The sequence below is a fragment of the Dendrobates tinctorius genome, unplaced genomic scaffold (genome assembly GCF_039654945.1).
Source record: "Dendrobates tinctorius isolate UK_male_01 unplaced genomic scaffold, ASM3965494v1 ptg000116l, whole genome shotgun sequence".
Lineage (NCBI taxonomy): Eukaryota > Metazoa > Chordata > Amphibia > Anura > Dendrobatidae > Dendrobates > Dendrobates tinctorius.
In genome coordinates, this window is record NW_027361784.1 from 26,162,447 (window position 1) to 26,184,035 (window position 21,589).

General features: G+C 48.3%; 1 protein-coding gene across 1 annotated transcript in view; it reads left to right on the forward strand.

Moving 5' to 3' along the window:
- FBXO32 (F-box protein 32) overlaps positions 1 to 21,589 on the forward strand; it is a 46,297-nt gene that overhangs the window by 15,787 nt on the left and 8,921 nt on the right. The window contains exon 7 of the mRNA XM_073590286.1: positions 895 to 1,077. Within this exon, the coding sequence (XP_073446387.1) occupies positions 895 to 1,077 (183 nt within the window). The remainder of the gene's footprint in view (positions 1 to 894; positions 1,078 to 21,589) is intronic.

Below are 21,589 nucleotides of genomic sequence, written 5' to 3' on the forward strand. Positions count from 1 at the left end.
AGGAAAGACTGAAAGAAAGAGGGAAAGAATGAAAGTAGGAAAGAAAGGAAGAAGGAAAGAAAGTTAGAAAGAATGAAAGAAAGTAGGAAACAATGAAAGGAAATAGAGAGAATGAAAGAAAGTAGAAGAGAAAGTAGGAAATAATGAAAGGAAGGAAATAGGAAAGACTGAAAGAGGGAAAGAATGAAAGAAAGGAAGTAGGAAAGAATCAAAGAAAGTAAAAAAGAAAGTAGGAAAGAATGAAATAAAAAAAGAAAGAACTCTGACTTCTGGTGTCCTCTTAGGAGAGAGCAGAGCGTTGTGGGACCTAAAATGAAAATTTCACAGTTAGGCCTCATTCACACGTCAGTATTTGGTCAGTATTTTTCATCAGTGTTTGGCTGCCAAAACCAGGAGTGGAACTTACAGAGAAAAACTAAAATTCAAAGACTGACACCTGTCCTGTGCTTTGGAGACTCTCCTGGGTTTGGCGGACAAAGCCTGATCATAAAATACTGATGTGTGAATGAGGCCTTAGGCTGTGACCTGCCATTGGCCGGTGTAGGTGGGCGGAGGGTTGGCTGCGTGTGGCCAGATCCCATGTGATCTCCCCTCAGAGATTACTTATGTCATGTGTCTAATTGTGGGTGGAGCTAACACTGTTCCCTTGGTAACCAGCAGAATATTGAAACTAACTATAAATGGGAATTGAAAAAATTACATAAAATAACCCAGAATCAGTACAAACAACACACAGCAAAGTATTTACAAAGTTACTCAACTTTGTACGAAGAATTTTATTATCTGTGAAATGTTAATAAAAGCAGAATTTTACTTTAAAATCTGAAAAATGAGCGTGGTGTGATTGTCCTGCTCATTCCTGGCAGATTATCGCATTGTCTCTTCTTTCTTTAGCCTGTGGGTAAAGGAATGACCTTACCAGATCTGCCCTTGTGTCTGCAACTCAACATCCTGCAGCGGCTGACAGATGGCAGGGATATCGTGTGCTTGGGCCAAGTGTCCTCAGATCTGCAGGTTCTCAGTGAGGACCGTCTGTTGTGGAAAAAGCTCTGTCAGTATCACTTTACGGAGCGGCAGGTAACTCTCCGCAGGCACAAAACCACGATCTGTCCACCTCTCACAGCGACCCTACAGTCATTACAATGGCCGCAGCATCCTCACACCCGGGGTGCGCTGCAAAAACACTCCAGACACAGTGGATTCATTAGCGCATCAATAAGGACTATTATGGGGTTAAGAGGATGCTAAGTACAGTACCTCTAACACACAGTATAATGCCCCATACAGCGCCCTCTACACACACAGTATAATGCCTCATACAGCGCCCTCTACACACACAGTATAATGCCTCATACAGCGCCCTCTACACACACAGTATAATGCCTCATACAGCGCCCTCTACACACACAGTATAATGCCTCATACAGCGCCCTCTACACACACAGTATAATGCCCCATACAGCGCCCTCTACACACAGTATAATGTCCCATACAGCGCCCTCTATACACACAGTATAATGCTCCATACAGCGTCCTCTACACACAGTATAATGCTCCATACAGCACCCTCTACACACACAGTATAATGCCTCATACAGCGCCCTCTACACACACAGTATAATGCCCCATACAGCGCCCTCTACACACAGTATAATGTCCCATACAGCGCCCTCTATACACACAGTATAATGCTCCATACAGCGTCCTCTACACACACAGTATAATGCCTCATACAGCGCCCTCTACACACACAGTATAATGCCTCATACAGCGCCCTCTACACACACAGTATAATGCCTCATACAGCGCCCTCTACACACACAGTATAATGCCTCATACAGCGCCCTCTACACACACAGTATAATGCCCCATACAGCGCCCTCTACACACAGTATAATGTCCCATACAGCGCCCTCTACACACACAGTATAATGCTCCATACAGTGCCCTCTACACACACAGTATAATGCCTCATACAGCGCCCTCTACACACACAGTATAATGCCTCATACAGCGCCCTCTACACACACAGTATAATGCTCCATACAGCGCCCTCTACACACAGTATAATGTCCCATACAGCGCCCTCTATACACACAGTATAATGCTCCATACAGCGCCCTCTACACACAGTATAATGCCCCATACAGCGCCCTCTACACACACAGTATAATGCTCCATACAGCGCCCTCTACACACACAGTATAATGCCTCATACAGCGCCCTCTACACACACAGTATAATGCCTCATACAGCGCCCTCTACACACACAGTATAATGCCTCATACAGCGCCCTCTACACACACAGTATAATGCCTCAAACAGCGCCCTCTACACACAGTATAATGCTCCATACAGCGCCCTCTACACACAGTATAATGCTCCATACAGCGCCCTCTACACACAGTATAATGCCCCATACAGCGCCCTCTACACACACAGTATAATGCTCCATACAGCGCCCTCTACACACAGTATAATGCTCCATACAGTGCCCTCTACACACACAGTATAATGCCTCATACAGCGCCCTCTACACACACAGTATAATGCTCCATACAGCGCCCTCTATACACACAGTATAATGCTCCATACAGCGCCCTCTACACACAGTATAATGCTCCATACAGCGCCCTCTACACACAGTATAATGCCCCATACAGCGCCCTCTACACACAGTATAATGCTCCATACAGCGCCCTCTACACACAGTATAATGCCTCATACAGCGCCCTCTACACACAGTATAATGCTCCATACAGCGCCCTCTATACACACAGTATAATGCTCCATACAGCGCCCTCTACACACAGTATAATGCTCCATACAGCGCCCTCTACACACAGTATAATGCCCCATACAGCGCCCTCTACACACACAGTATAATGCCCCATACAGCACCCTCTACACACACAGTATAATGCCCCATACAGCACCCTCTACACACAGTATAATGCTCCATACAGCGCCCTCTACACACAGTATAATGCTCCATACAGCGCCCTCTACACACAGTATAATGCTCCATACAGCGCCCTCTACACACAGTATAATGCTCCATACAGCGCCCTCTACACACAGTATAATGCTCCATACAGCGCCCTCTACACACAGTATAATGCTCCATACAGCGCCCCCTACACACACAGTATAATGCTCCATACAGCACCCTCTACACACACAGTATAATGCCTCATACAGCGCCCTCTACACACACAGTATAATGCCTCATACAGCGCCCTCTACACACACAGTATAATGCCCCATACAGCGCCCTCTACACACACAGTATAATGCCTCATACAGCGCCCTCTACACACACAGTATAATGCCTCATACAGCGCCATCTACACACACAGTATAATGCCTCATACAGCGCCCTCTACACACAGTATAATGCTCCATACAGCGCCCTCTATACACAGTATAATGCTCCATACAGCGCCCTCTATACACACAGTATAATGCTCCATACAGCTCCCTCTACACACAGTATAATGCCCCATACAGCGCCCTCTACACACACAGTATAATGCCTCATACAGCGCCCTCTACACACACAGTATAATGCCTCATAGAGCGCCCTCTACACACACAGTATAATGCCTCATACAGCGCCCTCTACACACACAGTATAATGCCTCATACAGCGCCCTCTACACACACAGTATAATGCCTCATACAGCGCCCTCTACACACACAGTATAATGCCCCATACAGCGCCCTCTACACACAGTATAATGTCCCATACAGCGCCCTCTACACACACAGTATAATGCTCCATACAGCGCCCTCTACACACACAGTATAATGCCTCATACAGCGCCCTCTACACACACAGTATAATGCCTCATACAGCGCCCTCTACACACACAGTATAATGTCCCATACAGCGCCCTCTACACACAGTATAATGTCCCATACAGCGCCCTCTATACACACAGTATAATGCTCCAAACAGCGTCCTCTACACACACAGTATAATGCCTCATACAGCGCCCTCTACACACACAGTATAATGCTCCATACAGCGCCCTCTACACACAGTATAATGCCCCATACAGCGCCCTCTACACACACAGTATAATGCTCCATACAGCGCCCTCTACACACACAGTATAATGCCTCATACAGCGCCCTCTACACACACAGTATAATGCCTCATACAGCGCCCTCTACACACACAGTATAATGCCTCATACAGCGCCCTCTACACACACAGTATAATGCCTCAAACAGCGCCCTCTACACACAGTATAATGCTCCATACAGCGCCCTCTATACACACAGTATAATGCTCCATACAGCGCCCTCTACACACAGTATAATGCTCCATACAGCGCCCTCTACACACAGTATAATGCCCCATACAGCGCCCTCTACACACAGTATAATGCTCCATACAGCGCCCTCTACACACAGTATAATGCCTCATACAGCGCCCTCTACACACAGTATAATGCTCCATACAGCGCCCTCTATACACACAGTATAATGCTCCATACAGCGCCCTCTACACACAGTATAATGCTCCATACAGCGCCCTCTACACACAGTATAATGCCCCATACAGCGCCCTCTACACACACAGTATAATGCCCCATACAGCACCCTCTACACACACAGTATAATGCCCCATACAGCACCCTCTACACACAGTATAATGCTCCATACAGCGCCCTCTACACACAGTATAATGCTCCATACAGCGCCCTCTACACACAGTATAATGCTCCATACAGCGCCCTCTACACACAGTATAATGCTCCATACAGCGCCCTCTACACACAGTATAATGCTCCATACAGCGCCCTCTACACACAGTATAATGCTCCATACAGCGCCCCCTACACACACAGTATAATGCTCCATACAGCACCCTCTACACACACAGTATAATGCCTCATACAGCGCCCTCTACACACACAGTATAATGCCTCATACAGCGCCCTCTACACACACAGTATAATGCCCCATACAGCGCCCTCTACACACACAGTATAATGCCCCATACAGCGCCCTCTACACACACAGTATAATGCCTCATACAGCGCCCTCTACACACACAGTATAATGCCTCATACAGCGCCATCTACACACACAGTATAATGCCTCATACAGCGCCCTCTACACACAGTATAATGCTCCATACAGCGCCCTCTATACACACAGTATAATGCTCCATACAGCTCCCTCTACACACAGTATAATGCCCCATACAGCGCCCTCTACACACACAGTATAATGCCTCATACAGCGCCCTCTACACACACAGTATAATGCCTCATAGAGCGCCCTCTACACACACAGTATAATGCCTCATACAGCGCCCTCTACACACACAGTATAATGCCTCATACAGCGCGCTCTACACACACAGTATAATGCCTCATACAGCGCCCTCTACACGCACAGTATAATGCCCCATACAGCGCCCTCTACACACAGTATAATGTCCCATACAGCGCCCTCTACACACACAGTATAATGCCTCATACAGCGCCCTCTACACACACAGTATAATGCCCCATACAGCGCCCTCTACACACAGTATAATGTCCCATACAGCGCCCTCTACACACACAGTATAATGCTCCATACAGCGCCCTCTACACACACAGTATAATGCCTCATACAGCGCCCTCTACACACACAGTATAATGCCTCATACAGCGCCCTCTACACACACAGTATAATGCCCCATACAGCGCCCTCTACACACAGTATAATGTCCCATACAGCGCCCTCTATACACACAGTATAATGCTCCATACAGCGTCCTCTACACACACAGTATAATGCCTCATACAGCGCCCTCTACACACACAGTATAATGCTCCATACAGCGCCCTCTACACACAGTATAATGCCCCATACAGCGCCCTCTACACACACAGTATAATGCTCCATACAGCGTCCTCTACACACACAGTATAATGCCTCATACAGCGCCCTCTACACACACAGTATAATGCCTCATACAGCGCCCTCTACACACACAGTATAATGCCTCATACAGCGCCCTCTACACACACAGTATAATGCCTCATACAGCGCCATCTACACACAGTATAATGCTCCATACAGCGCCCTCTATACACACAGTATAATGCTCCATACAGCGCCCTCTACACACAGTATAATGCTCCATACAGCGCCCTCTACACACAGTATAATGCCTCATACAGCGCCCTCTACACACAGTATAATGCTCCATACAGCGCCCTCTATACACACAGTATAATGCCTCATACAGCGCCCTCTACACACAGTATAATGCTCCATACAGCGCCCTCTATACACACAGTATAATGCTCCATACAGCGCCCTCTACACACAGTATAATGCTCCATACAGCGCCCTCTACACACAGTATAATGCTCCATACAGCGCCCTCTACACACAGTATAATGCTCCATACAGCGCCATCTACACACAGTATAATGCTCCATACAGCACCCTCTACACACAGTATAATGCTCCATACAGCGCCCTCTACACACAGTATAATGCTCCATACAGCACCCTCTACACACACAGTATAATGCCTCATACAGCGCCCTCTACACACACAGTATAATGCCTCATACAGCGCCCTCTACACACACAGTATAATGCCCCATACAGCGCCCTCTACACACACAGTATAATGCCCCATACAGCGCCCTCTACACACACAGTATAATGCCTCATACAGCGCCCTCTACACACACAGTATAATGCCTCATACAGCGCCCTCTACACACACAGTATAATGCCTCATACAGCGCCCTCTATACACACAGTATAATGCTCCATACAGCGCCCTCTATACACACAGTATAATGCTCCACACAGCGCCCTCTACACACAGTATAATGCCCCATACAGCGCCCTCTACACACAGTATAATGCTCCATACAGCGCCCTCTACACACACAGTATAATGCCCCATACAGCGCCCTCTACACACACAGTATAATGCCTCATACAGCGCCCTCTACACACACAGTATAATGCCTCATACAGCGCCCTCTACACACACAGTATAATGCTTCATACAGCGCCCTCTACACACAGTATAATGCTCCATACAGCGCCCTCTATACACACAGTATAATGCTCCATACAGCGCCCTCTACACACAGTATAATGCTCCATACAGCGTCCTCTACACACAGTATAATGCTCCATACAGCGCCCTCTACACACACAGTATAATGCCCCATACAGCGCCCTCTACACACAGTATAATGCTCCATACATCACCCTCTACACACACAGTATAATGCTCCATACAGCGCCCTCTATACACACAGTATAATGCCCCATACAGCGTCCTCTACACACAGTATAATGCTCCATACAGCGCCCTCTATACACAGTATAATGCCCCATACAGCGCCCTCCATACACAGTATAATGCTCCATACAGCACCCTCTACACACACAGTATAATGCTCCATACAGCGCCCTCTACACACAGTATAATGCCCCATACAGCGCCCTCCATACACAGTATAATGCTCCATACAGCACCCTCTACACACACAGTATAATGCTCCATACAGCGCCCTCTACACACAGTATAATGCCCCATACAGCGCCCTCCATACACAGTATAATGCTCCATACAGCACCCTCTACACACACAGTATAATGCTCCATACAGCGCCCTCTATACACACAGTATAATGCCCCATACAGCGTCCTCTACACACAGTATAATGCTCCATACAGCGCCCTCTATACACAGTATAATGCCCCATACAGCGCCCTCCATACACAGTATAATGCTCCATACAGCACCCTCTACACACACAGTATAATGCTCCATACAGCGCCCTCTACACACAGTATAATGCCCCATACAGCGCCCTCTACACACACAGTATAATGCCCCATACAGCGTCCTCTACACACACAGTATAATGCCCCATACAGCGCCCTCTACACACAGTATAATGCTCCATACAGCGCCCTCTATACACAGTATAATGCTCCATACAGCGCCCTCTACACACAGTATAATGCTCCATACAGCGCCCTCTATACACACAGTATAATGCCCCATACAGCGCCCTCTACACACACAGTATAATGCCCCATAGAGCGCCCTCTACACACAGTATAATGCCCCATACAGCGCCCTCTGCACACACAGTATAATGCCCCATACAGCGCCCTCTACACACACAGTATAATCCCCATACAGCACCCTCTACACACAGTATAATGCTCCATACAGCACCCTCTACACACAGTATAATGCTCCATACAGCGCCCTCTATACACAGTATAATGCTCCATACAGCGCCCTCTACACAGTATAATGCTCCATACAGCGCCCTCTACACACAGTATAATGCTCCATACAGCGCCCTCTACACACACAGTATAATGCTCCATACAGCGCCCTCTACACACACAGTATAATGCTCCATACAGCACCCTCTACACACAGTATAATGCTCCATACAGCGCCCTCTACACACACAGTATAATGCTCCATACAGCACCCTCTACACACACAGTATAATGCTCCATACAGCACCCTCTACACACACAGTATAATGCCCCATACAGCGCCCTCTACACACAGTATAATGCCCCATACAGCGCCCTCTACACACAGTATAATGCCCCATACAGCGCCCTCTACACACAGTATAATGCCCCATACAGCGCCCTCTACACACAGTATAATGCCCCATACAGCGCCCTCCAAACACAGTATAATGCTCCATACAGCACCCTCTACACACACAGTATAATGCTCCATACAGCGCCCTCTACACACAGTATAATGCCCCATACAGCGCCCTCCATACACAGTATAATGCTCCATACAGCACCCTCTACACACACAGTATAATGCTCCATACAGCGCCCTCTATACACACAGTATAATGCCCCATACAGCGTCCTCTACACACAGTATAATGCTCCATACAGCGCCCTCTATACACAGTATAATGCCCCATACAGCGCCCTCCATACACAGTATAATGCTCCATACAGCACCCTCTACACACACAGTATAATGCTCCATACAGCGCCCTCTACACACAGTATAATGCCCCATACAGCGCCCTCTACACACACAGTATAATGCTCCATACAGCGCCCTCTATACACAGTATAATGCCCCATACAGCGCCCTCCATACACAGTATAATGCTCCATACAGCACCCTCTACACACACAGTATAATGCTCCATACAGCGCCCTCTATACACAGTATAATGCCCCATACAGCGCACTCCATACACAGTATAATGCTCCATACAGCACCCTCTACACACACAGTATAATGCTCCATACAGCGCCCTCTACACACACAGTATAATGCCCCATACAGCGCCCTCTACACACACAGTATAATGCCTCATACAGCGCCCTCTACACACAGTATAATGCTCCATACAGCGCCCTCTATACACAGTATAATGCTCCATACAGCGCCCTCTACACACAGTATAATGCTCCATACAGCGCCCTCTATACACACAGTATAATGCCCCATACAGCGCCCTCTACACACACAGTATAATGCCCCATAGAGCGCCCTCTACACACAGTATAATGCCCCATACAGCGCCCTCTGCACACACAGTATAATGCCCCATACAGCGCCCTCTACACACACAGTATAATCCCCATACAGCACCCTCTACACACAGTATAATGCTCCATACAGCACCCTCTACACACAGTATAATGCTCCATACAGCGCCCTCTATACACAGTATAATGCTCCATACAGCGCCCTCTACACAGTATAATGCTCCATACAGCGCCCTCTACACACAGTATAATGCTCCATACAGCGCCCTCTACACACACAGTATAATGCTCCATACAGCGCCCTCTATACACAGTATAATGCTAAATACAGTGCCCTCTACACACAGTATAATGCTCCATACAGCGCCCTCTACACACACAGTATAATGCTCCATACAGCGCCCTCTACACACACAGTATAATGCTCCATACAGCACCCTCTACACACACAGTATAATGCCCCATACAGCGCCCTCTACACACAGTATAATGCCCCATACAGCGCCCTCTACACACAGTATAATGCCCCATACAGCGCCCTCTACACACAGTATAATGCCCCATACAGCGCCCTCTACACACAGTATAATGCCCCATACAGCACCCTCTATACACAGTATAATGCTCCATACAGCGCCCTCTACACACACAGTATAATGCTCCATACAGCACCCTCTACACACACAGTATAATGCCCCATATAGCGCCCTCTACACACAGTATAATGCTCCATACAGCGCCCTCTATACACAGTATAATGCTCCATACAGCGCCCTCTACACACAGTATAATGCTCCATACAGCGCCCTCTACACACACAGTATAATGCTCCATACAGCGCCCTCTACACACACAGTATAATGCCCCATACAGCGCCCTCTACACACACAGTATAATGCCCCATACAGCGCCCTCTACACACACAGTACAATGCCCCATACAGCGCCCTCTACACACACAGTATAATGTCCCATACAGCGCCCTCTACACAGTATAATGCTCCATACAGCACCCTCTACACACAGTATAATGCTCCATACAGCACCCTCTACACACACAGTATAATGCCCCATACAGCGCCCTCTACACACACAGTATAATGCTCCATACAGCGCCCTCTACACACACAGTATAATGCCCCATACAGCGCCCTCTACATACACAGTATAATGCTCCATACAGCGCCCTCTACACACACAGTATAATGCCCCATACAGCGTCCTCTGCACACAGTATAATGCCCCATACAGCACCCTCTACACACAGTATAATGCCCCATACAGCGCCCTCTACACACAGTATAATGCCCCATACAGCACCCTCTACACACACAGTATAATGCCCCATACAGCGCCCTCTACACACACAGTATAATGCTCCATACAGCACCCTCTACACACACAGTATAATGCCCCATACAGCGCCCTCTACACACACAGTATAATGCCCCATACAGCGCCCTCTACACACAGTATAATGCCCCATACAGTGCCCTCTACACACAGTATAATGCCCCATACAGCGTCCTCTACACACAGTATAATGCCCCATACAGCGCCCTCTACACACAGTATAATGCTCCATACAGCACCCTCTACACACACAGTATAATGCCCCATACAGCACCCTCTACACACACAGTATAATGCCCCATACAGCACCCTCTACACACACAGTATAATGCCTCATACAGCACCCTCTACACACAGTATAATGCTCCATACAGCACCCTCTACACACACAGTATAATGCCCCATACAGCACACTCTACACACACAGTATAATGCCCCATACAGCGTCCTCTACACACACAGTATAATGCCCCATACAGCACCCTCTACACACAGTATAATGCCCCATACAGCGCCCTCTACACACACAGTATAATGCCCCATACAGCGCCCTCTACACACACAGTATAATGCCCCATACAGCGCCCTCTACACACAGTATAATGCCCCATACAGTGCCCTCTACACACAGTATAATGCCCCATACAGTGCCCTCTACACACAGTATAATGCCCCATACAGCGTCCTCTACACACAGTATAATGCCCCATACAGTGCCCTCTACACACAGTATAATGCTCCATACAGCACCCTCTACACACACAGTATAATGCCCCATACAGCACACTCTACACACAGTATAATGCCCCATACAGCCCCCTCTACACACACAGTATAATGCCCCATACAGCGCCCTCTACACACACAGTATAATGCCCCATACAGCGCCCTCTACACACACAGTATAATGCCCCATACAGCGCCCTCTACACACAGTATAATGCTCCATACAGCACCCTCTACACACACAGTATAATGCCCCATACAGCACACTCTACACACACAGTATAATGCCCCATACAGCGCCCTCTACACACACAGTATAATGCTACATACAGCACCCTCTACACACACAGTATAATGCCCCATACAGCGCCCTCTACACACACAGTATAATGCCCCATACAGCGCCCTCTACACACAGTATAATGCCCCATACAGTGCCCTCTACACACAGTATAATGCCCCATACAGCGTCCTCTACACACAGTATAATGCCCCATACAGCGCCCTCTACACACAGTATAATGCTCCATACAGCACCCGCTACACACACAGTATAATGCCCCATACAGCGCCCTCTACACACAGTATAATGCCCCATACGGCGCCCTCTACACACAGTATAATGCTCCATACAGCGCCCTCTACACACACAGTATAATGCCCCATACAGCACCCTCTACACACACAGTATAATGCCCCATACAGCACCCTCTACACACAATATAATGCCCCATACAGCACCCTCTACACGCAGTATAATGCCCCATACAACGCCCTCTACACACACAGTATTATGGCCCATACAGCGCCCTCTACACACAAAGCATAATGCCCCATACAGCACCCTCTACACACACAGTATAATGCCCCATACAGCGCCCTCTACACTCACAGTATAATGCCCCATACAGCGCCCTCTACACAGTATAATGCCCCATATAGCGCCCTCTATACACACAGTATAATGCCCCATACAGTGCCCTCTACACACAGTATAATGCCCCATACAGCGCCCTCTACACAGTAACATGCCCCATATAGCGCCCTCTACACACACAGTATAATCCCCATACAGCACCCTCTACACACAGTATAATGCTCCATACAGCACCCTCTACACACAGTATGCTCCATACAGCGCCCTCTATACACACAGTATAATGTTCCATACAGCGCCCTCTACACACAGTATAATGCTCCATACAGCGCCCTCTATACACAGTATAATGCTCCATACAGCGCCCTCTACACACAGTATAATGCTCCATACAGCGCCCTCTACACACAGTATAATGCCCCATACAGCGCCCTCTATACACAGTATAATGCTCCATACAGCGCCCTCTACACACAGTATAATGCTCCATACAGCGCCCTCTATACACACAGTATAATGCCCCATACAGCGCCCTCTACACACACAGTATAATGCCCCATAGAGCGCCCTCTACACACAGTATAATGCCCCATACAGCGCCCTCTGCACACACAGTATAATGCCCCATACAGCGCCCTCTACACACACAGTATAATCCCCATACAGCACCCTCTACACACAGTATAATGCTCCATACAGCACCCTCTACACACAGTATAATGCTCCATACAGCGCCCTCTATACACAGTATAATGCTCCATACAGCGCCCTCTACACAGTATAATGCTCCATACAGCGCCCTCTACACACAGTATAATGCTCCATACAGCGCCCTCTACACACACAGTATAATGCTCCATACAGCGCCCTCTATACACAGTATAATGCTAAATACAGTGCCCTCTACACACAGTATAATGCTCCATACAGCGCCCTCTACACACACAGTATAATGCTCCATACAGCGCCCTCTACACACACAGTATAATGCTCCATACAGCACCCTCTACACACACAGTATAATGCCCCATACAGTGCCCTCTACACACAGTATAATGCCCCATACAGCGCCCTCTACACACAGTATAATGCCCCATACAGCGCCCTCTACACACAGTATAATGCTCCATACAGCACCCTCTACACACACAGTATAATGCCCCATACAGCGTCCTCTACACACAGTATAATGCCCCATACAGCGCCCTCTACACACAGTATAATGCTCCATACAGCACCCTCTACACACACAGTATAATGCCCCATACAGCACACTCTACACACACAGTATAATGCCCCATACAGCACCCTCTACACACACAGTATAATGCCTCATACAGCACCCTCTACACACAGTATAATGCTCCATACAGCACCCTCTACACACACAGTATAATGCCCCATACAGCACACTCTACACACACAGTATAATGCCCCATACAGCGTCCTCTACACACACAGTATAATGCCCCATACAGCACCCTCTACACACAGTATAATGCCCCATACAGCGCCCTCTACACACACAGTATAATGCCCCATACAGCGCCCTCTACACACACAGTATAATGCCCCATACAGCGCCCTCTACACACAGTATAATGCCCCATACAGTGCCCTCTACACACAGTATAATGCCCCATACAGCGTCCTCTACACACAGTATAATGCCCCATACAGTGCCCTCTACACACAGTATAATGCTCCATACAGCACCCTCTACACACACAGTATAATGCCCCATACAGCACACTCTACACACAGTATAATGCCCCATACAGCCCCCTCTACACACACAGTATAATGCCCCATACAGCGCCCTCTACACACACAGTATAATGCTCCATACAGCGCCCTCTACACAGTATAATGCTCCATACAGCGCCCTCTACACACAGTATAATGCTCCATACAGCGCCCTCTGCACACACAGTATAATGCCCCATACAGCGCCCTCTACACACACAGTATAATCCCCATACAGCACCCTCTACACACAGTATAATGCTCCATACAGCACCCTCTACACACAGTATAATGCTCCATACAGCGCCCTCTATACACAGTATAATGCTCCATACAGCGCCCTCTACACAGTATAATGCTCCATACAGCGCCCTCTACACACAGTATAATGCTCCATACAGCGCCCTCTACACACACAGTATAATGCTCCATACAGCGCCCTCTATACACAGTATAATGCTAAATACAGTGCCCTCTACACACAGTATAATGCTCCATACAGCGCCCTCTACACACACAGTATAATGCTCCATACAGCGCCCTCTACACACACAGTATAATGCTCCATACAGCACCCTCTACACACACAGTATAATGCCCCATACAGTGCCCTCTACACACAGTATAATGCCCCATACAGCGCCCTCTACACACAGTATAATGCCCCATACAGCGCCCTCTACACACAGTATAATGCTCCATACAGCACCCTCTACACACACAGTATAATGCCCCATACAGCGTCCTCTACACACAGTATAATGCCCCATACAGCGCCCTCTACACACAGTATAATGCTCCATACAGCACCCTCTACACACACAGTATAATGCCCCATACAGCACACTCTACACACACAGTATAATGCCCCATACAGCACCCTCTACACACACAGTATAATGCCTCATACAGCACCCTCTACACACAGTATAATGCTCCATACAGCACCCTCTACACACACAGTATAATGCCCCATACAGCACACTCTACACACACAGTATAATGCCCCATACAGCGTCCTCTACACACACAGTATAATGCCCCATACAGCACCCTCTACACACAGTATAATGCCCCATACAGCGCCCTCTACACACACAGTATAATGCCCCATACAGCGCCCTCTACACACACAGTATAATGCCCCATACAGCGCCCTCTACACACAGTATAATGCCCCATACAGTGCCCTCTACACACAGTATAATGCCCCATACAGCGTCCTCTACACACAGTATAATGCCCCATACAGTGCCCTCTACACACAGTATAATGCTCCATACAGCACCCTCTACACACACAGTATAATGCCCCATACAGCACACTCTACACACAGTATAATGCCCCATACAGCCCCCTCTACACACACAGTATAATGCCCCATACAGCGCCCTCTACACACACAGTATAATGCCCCATACAGCGCCCTCTACACACACAGTATAATGCCCCATACAGCACACTCTACACACACAGTATAATGCCCCATACAGCGCCCTCTACACACACAGTATAATGCCCCATACAGCGCCCTCTACACACAGTATAATGCTCCATACAGCACCCTCTACACACACAGTATAATGCCCCATACAGCACACTCTACACACACAGTATAATGCCCCATACAGCGCCCTCTACACACACAGTATAATGCTCCATACAGCACCCTCTACACACACAGTATAATGCCCCATACAGCGCCCTCTACACACACAGTATAATGCCCCATACAGCGCCCTCTACACACAGTATAATGCCCCATACAGTGCCCTCTACACACAGTATAATGCCCCATACAGCGTCCTCTACACACAGTATAATGCCCCATACAGCGCCCTCTACACACAGTATAATGCTCCATACAGCACCCGCTACACACACAGTATAATGCCCCATACAGCGCCCTCTACACACAGTATAATGCCCCATACGGCGCCCTCTACACACAGTATAATGCTCCATACAGCGCCCTCTACACACACAGTATAATGCCCCATACAGCACCCTCTACACACACAGTATAATGCCCCATACAGCACCCTCTACACACAATATAATGCCCCATACAGCACCCTCTACAAGCAGTATAATGCCCCATACAACGCCCTCTACACACACAGTATTATGGCCCATACAGCGCCCTCTACACACACAGCATAATGCCCCATACAGCACCCTCTACACACACAGTATAATGCCCCATACAGCGCCCTCTACACTCACAGTATAATGCCCCATACAGCGCCCTCTACACAGTATAATGCCCCATATAGCGCCCTCTATACACACAGTATAATGCCCCATACAGTGCCCTCTACACACAGTATAATGCCCCATACAGCGCCCTCTACACAGTAAAATGCCCCATATAGCGCCCTCTACACACACAGTATAATCCCCATACAGCACCCTCTACACACAGTATAATGCTCCATACAGCACCCTCTACACACAGTATGCTCCATACAGCGCCCTCTATACACACAGTATAATGCTCCATACAGCGCCCTCTACACACAGTATAATGCTCCATACAGCGCCCTCTATACACAGTATAATGCTCCATACAGCACCCTCTACACACACAGTATAATGCTCCATACAGCGCCCTCTACACACAGTATAATGCCCCATACAGCGCCCTCTATACACAGTATAATGCTCCATACAGCGCCCTCTACACACAGTATAATGCTCCATACAGCGCCCTCTACACACAGTATAATGCCCCATACAGCGCCCTCTATACACAGTATAATGCTCCATACAGCGCCCTCTACACACAGTATAATGCTCCATACAGCGCCCTCTACACACACAGTATAATGCCCCATACAGCGCCCTCCATACACAGTATAATGCTCCATACAGCGCCCTCTATACACAGTATAATGCTCCATACAGCGCCCTCTACACACAGTATAATGCTCCATACAGCGCCCTCTATACACACAGTATAATGCCCCATACAGCGCCCTCTACACACACAGTATAATGCCCCATACAGCGCCCTCCATTCACAGTATAATGCTCCATACAGCACCCTCTACACACACAGTATAATGCTCCATACAGCGCCCTCTACACACAGTATAATGCCCCATACAGCGCCCTCTATACACAGTATAATGCCCCATACAGCGCCCTCTACACACAGTGTAATGCTCCATACAGCACCCTCTACACACACAGTATAATGCCCCATAGAGCGCCCTCTACACACAGTATAATGCCCCATACAGCGCCCTCTGCACACACAGTATAATGCCCCATACAGCGCCCTCTACACACACAGTATAATGCCCCATACAGCGCCCTCTACACACAGTATAATGCCCCATACAGCGCCCTCTACACACACAGTATAATGCCCCATACAGCACACTCTACACACAGTATAATGCCCCATACAGCGCCCTCTACACACACAGTATAATGCTCCATACAGCGCCCTCTATACACAGTATAATTCCCCATACAGCACGCTCTACACACAGTATAATGCTCCATACAGCGCCCTCTACACACACAGTATAATGCCCCATAGAGCGCCCTCTACACAGTATAATGCCTCATACAGCGCCCTCTACACACACAGTATAATGCCCCATACAGCGCCCTCTACACACAGTATAATGCTCCATACAGCACCCTCTACACAGTATAATGCTCCATACAGCGCCCTCTATACACAGTATAATGCTCCATACAGCGCCCTCTACACACAGTATAATGCTCCATACAGCGCCCTCTACACACACAGTATAATGCTCCATACAGCGCCCTCTATACACAGTATAATGCTCCATACAGCGCCCTCTACACACACAGTATAATGCTCCATACAGCGCCCTCTACACACAGTATAATGCTCCATACAGTGCCCTCTACACACACAGTATGCTCCATACAGCACCCTGTACACACACAGTATAATGCCCCATACAGTGCCCTCTACACACAGTATAATGCCCCATACAGTGCCCTCTACACACAGTATAATGCCCCATACAGCGCCCTCTACACACAGTATAATGCCCCATACAGCGCCCTCTACACACAGTATAATGCCCCATACAGCGCCCTCTACACACAGTATAATGCCCCATACAGCGCCCTCTACACACAGTATAATGCCCCATACAGCACCCTCTATACACAGTATAATGCCCCATACAGCACCCTCTACACACAGTATAATGCTCCATATAGCGCCCTCTACACACACAGTATAATGCTCCATACAGAACCCTCTACACACACAGTATAATGCCCCATACAGCGCCCTCTACACACAGTATAATGCTCCATACAGCGCCCTCTATACACAGTATAATGCTCCATACAGCGCCCTCTACACACAGTATAATGCTCCATACAGCGCCCTCTACACACACAGTATAATGCTCCATACAGCGCCCTCTACACACACAGTATAATGCCCCATACAGCGCCCTCTACACACACAGTATAATGCCCCATACAGCGCCCTCTACACACACACAGTATAATGCCCCATACAGCGCCCTCTACACACACAGTATAATGCTCCATACAGCGCCCTCTACACACACAGTATAATGCCCCATAACAGCGCCCTCTACACACACAGTATAATGCCCCATACAACGCCCTCTACACACAGTATAATGCCCCATACAGTGCCCTCTACACACAGTATAATGCCCCATACAGCGTCCTCTACACACAGTATAATGCCCCATACAGCGCCCTCTACACACAGTATAATGCTCCATACAGCACCCTCTACACACACAGTATAATGCCCCATACAGCACACTCTACACACACAGTATAATGCCCCATACAGCGCCCTCTACACACACAGTATAATGCCCCATACAGCGCCCTCTACACACACAGTATAATGCCCCATACAGCGCCCTCTACACACACAGTATAATGCCCCATACAGCGCCCTCTACACACAGTATAATGCCCCATACATCGCCCTCTACACACAGTATAATGCTCCATACAGCACCCTCTACACACACAGTATAATGCCCCATACAGCACCCTCTACACACACAGTATAATGCCCCATACAGCACCCTCTACACACAGTATAATGCCCCATACAGCACCCTCTACACGCAGTATAATTCCCCATACAACGCCCTCTACACACACAGTATTATGCCCCATACAGCGCCCTCTACACACACAGCATAATGCCCCATACAGCACCCTCTACACACACAGTATAATGCCCCATACAGCGCCCTCTACACACACAGTATAATGCCCCATACAGCGCCCTCTACACAGTATAATGCCCCATATAGCGCCCTCTATACACACAGTATGATGCCCCATACAGCGCCCTCTACACACACAGCATAATGCCCCATACAGCACCCTCTACACACACAGTATAATGCCCCATACAGCGCCCTCTACACACACAGTATAATGCCCCATACAGCGCCCTCTACACAGTATAATGCCCCATATAGCGCCCTCTATACACACAGTATAATGCCTCATACAGCGCCCTCTACACACAGTATGATGTCCCATACAGCGCCCTCTACACACAGTATAATGCCCCATACAGTGCCCTCTACACACAGTATAATGCCCCATACAGCGCCCTCTACACACAGTATAATGCCCCATACAGCGCCCTCTACACACAATATAATGCCCCATACAGCGTCCTCTACACACAGTATAATGCCCCATACAGCGCCCTCTACACACAGTATAATGCTCCATACAGCACCCGCTACACACACAGTATAATGCCCCATACAGCGCCCTCTACACACAGTATAATGCCCCATACAGCGCCCTCTACACACAGTATAATGCTCCATACAGCGCCCTCTACACACACAGTATAATGCCCCATACAGCACCCTCTACACACACAGTATAATGCCCCATACAGCACCCTCTACACACAGTATAATTCCCCATACAGCACCCTCTACACGCAGTATAATGCCCCATACAGCGCCCTCTACACACACAGTATAATGCCCCATACAGTGCCCTCTACACAGTATAATGCCCTATACAGCACCCTCTACACACACAGTATAATGCCCCATATAGCGCCCTCTATACACACAGTATGATGCCCCATATAGCGCCCTCTATACACACAGTATGATGCCCCATACAGTGCCCTCTACACACAGTATGATGTCCCATACAGCGCCCTCTACACACAGTATAATGCCCCATACAGCGCCCTCTACACACAGTATAATGCCCCATACAGCGCCCTCTACACACAGTATAATGCCCCATACAGCGCCCTCTACACACAATATAATGCCCCATACAGCGCCCTCTACACACAGTATAATGCCCCATACAGCACCCTCTAAACACACAGTATAGTGCCCCATACAGCGCCCTCTACACACACAGTATAATGCCCCATACAGCACTCTCTACACACACAGTATAATGCCCCATACAGCGCCCTCTACACACAGTATAATGCCCCATACAGTGCCCTCTACACACAGTATAATGCCTCATACAGCGTCCTCTACACACAGTATAATGCCCCATACAGCGCCCTCTACACACAGTATAATGCTCCATACAGCACCCACTACACACACAGTATAATGCCCCATACAGCGCCCTCTACACACAGTATAATGCCCCATACAGCGCCCTCTACACACAGTATAATGCCCCATACAGCGCCCTCTACACACAGTATAATGCTCCATACAGCGCCCTCTACACACACAGTATAATGCCCCATACAGCACCCTCTACACACACAGTATAATGCCCCATACAGCACCCTCTACACACAGTATAATGCCCCATACAGCACCCTCTACACGCAGTATAATGCCCCATACAACGCCCTCTACACAGACAGTATTATGCCCCATACAGCGCCCTCTACACACACAGCATAATGCCCCATACAGCACCCTCTACACACACAGTATAATGCCCCATACAGCGCCCTCTACACACAGTATAATGCCCCATACAGCGCCCTCTACACAGTATAATGCCCCATATAGCGCCCTCTATACACACAGTATGATGCCCCATACAGTGCCCTCTACACACACAGTATAATGCCCCATACAGCGCCCTCTACACAGTATAATGCCCCATATAGCGCCCTCTACACACAGTATAATGCCCCATACAGCACCCTCTACACGCAGTATAATGCCCCATACAACGCCCTCTACACACACAGTATTATGCCCCATACAGCGCCCTCTACACACACAGCATAATGCCCCATACAGCACCCTCTACACACAGTATAATGCCCCATACAGCGCCCTCTACACACACAGTATAATGCCCCATACAGCGTCCT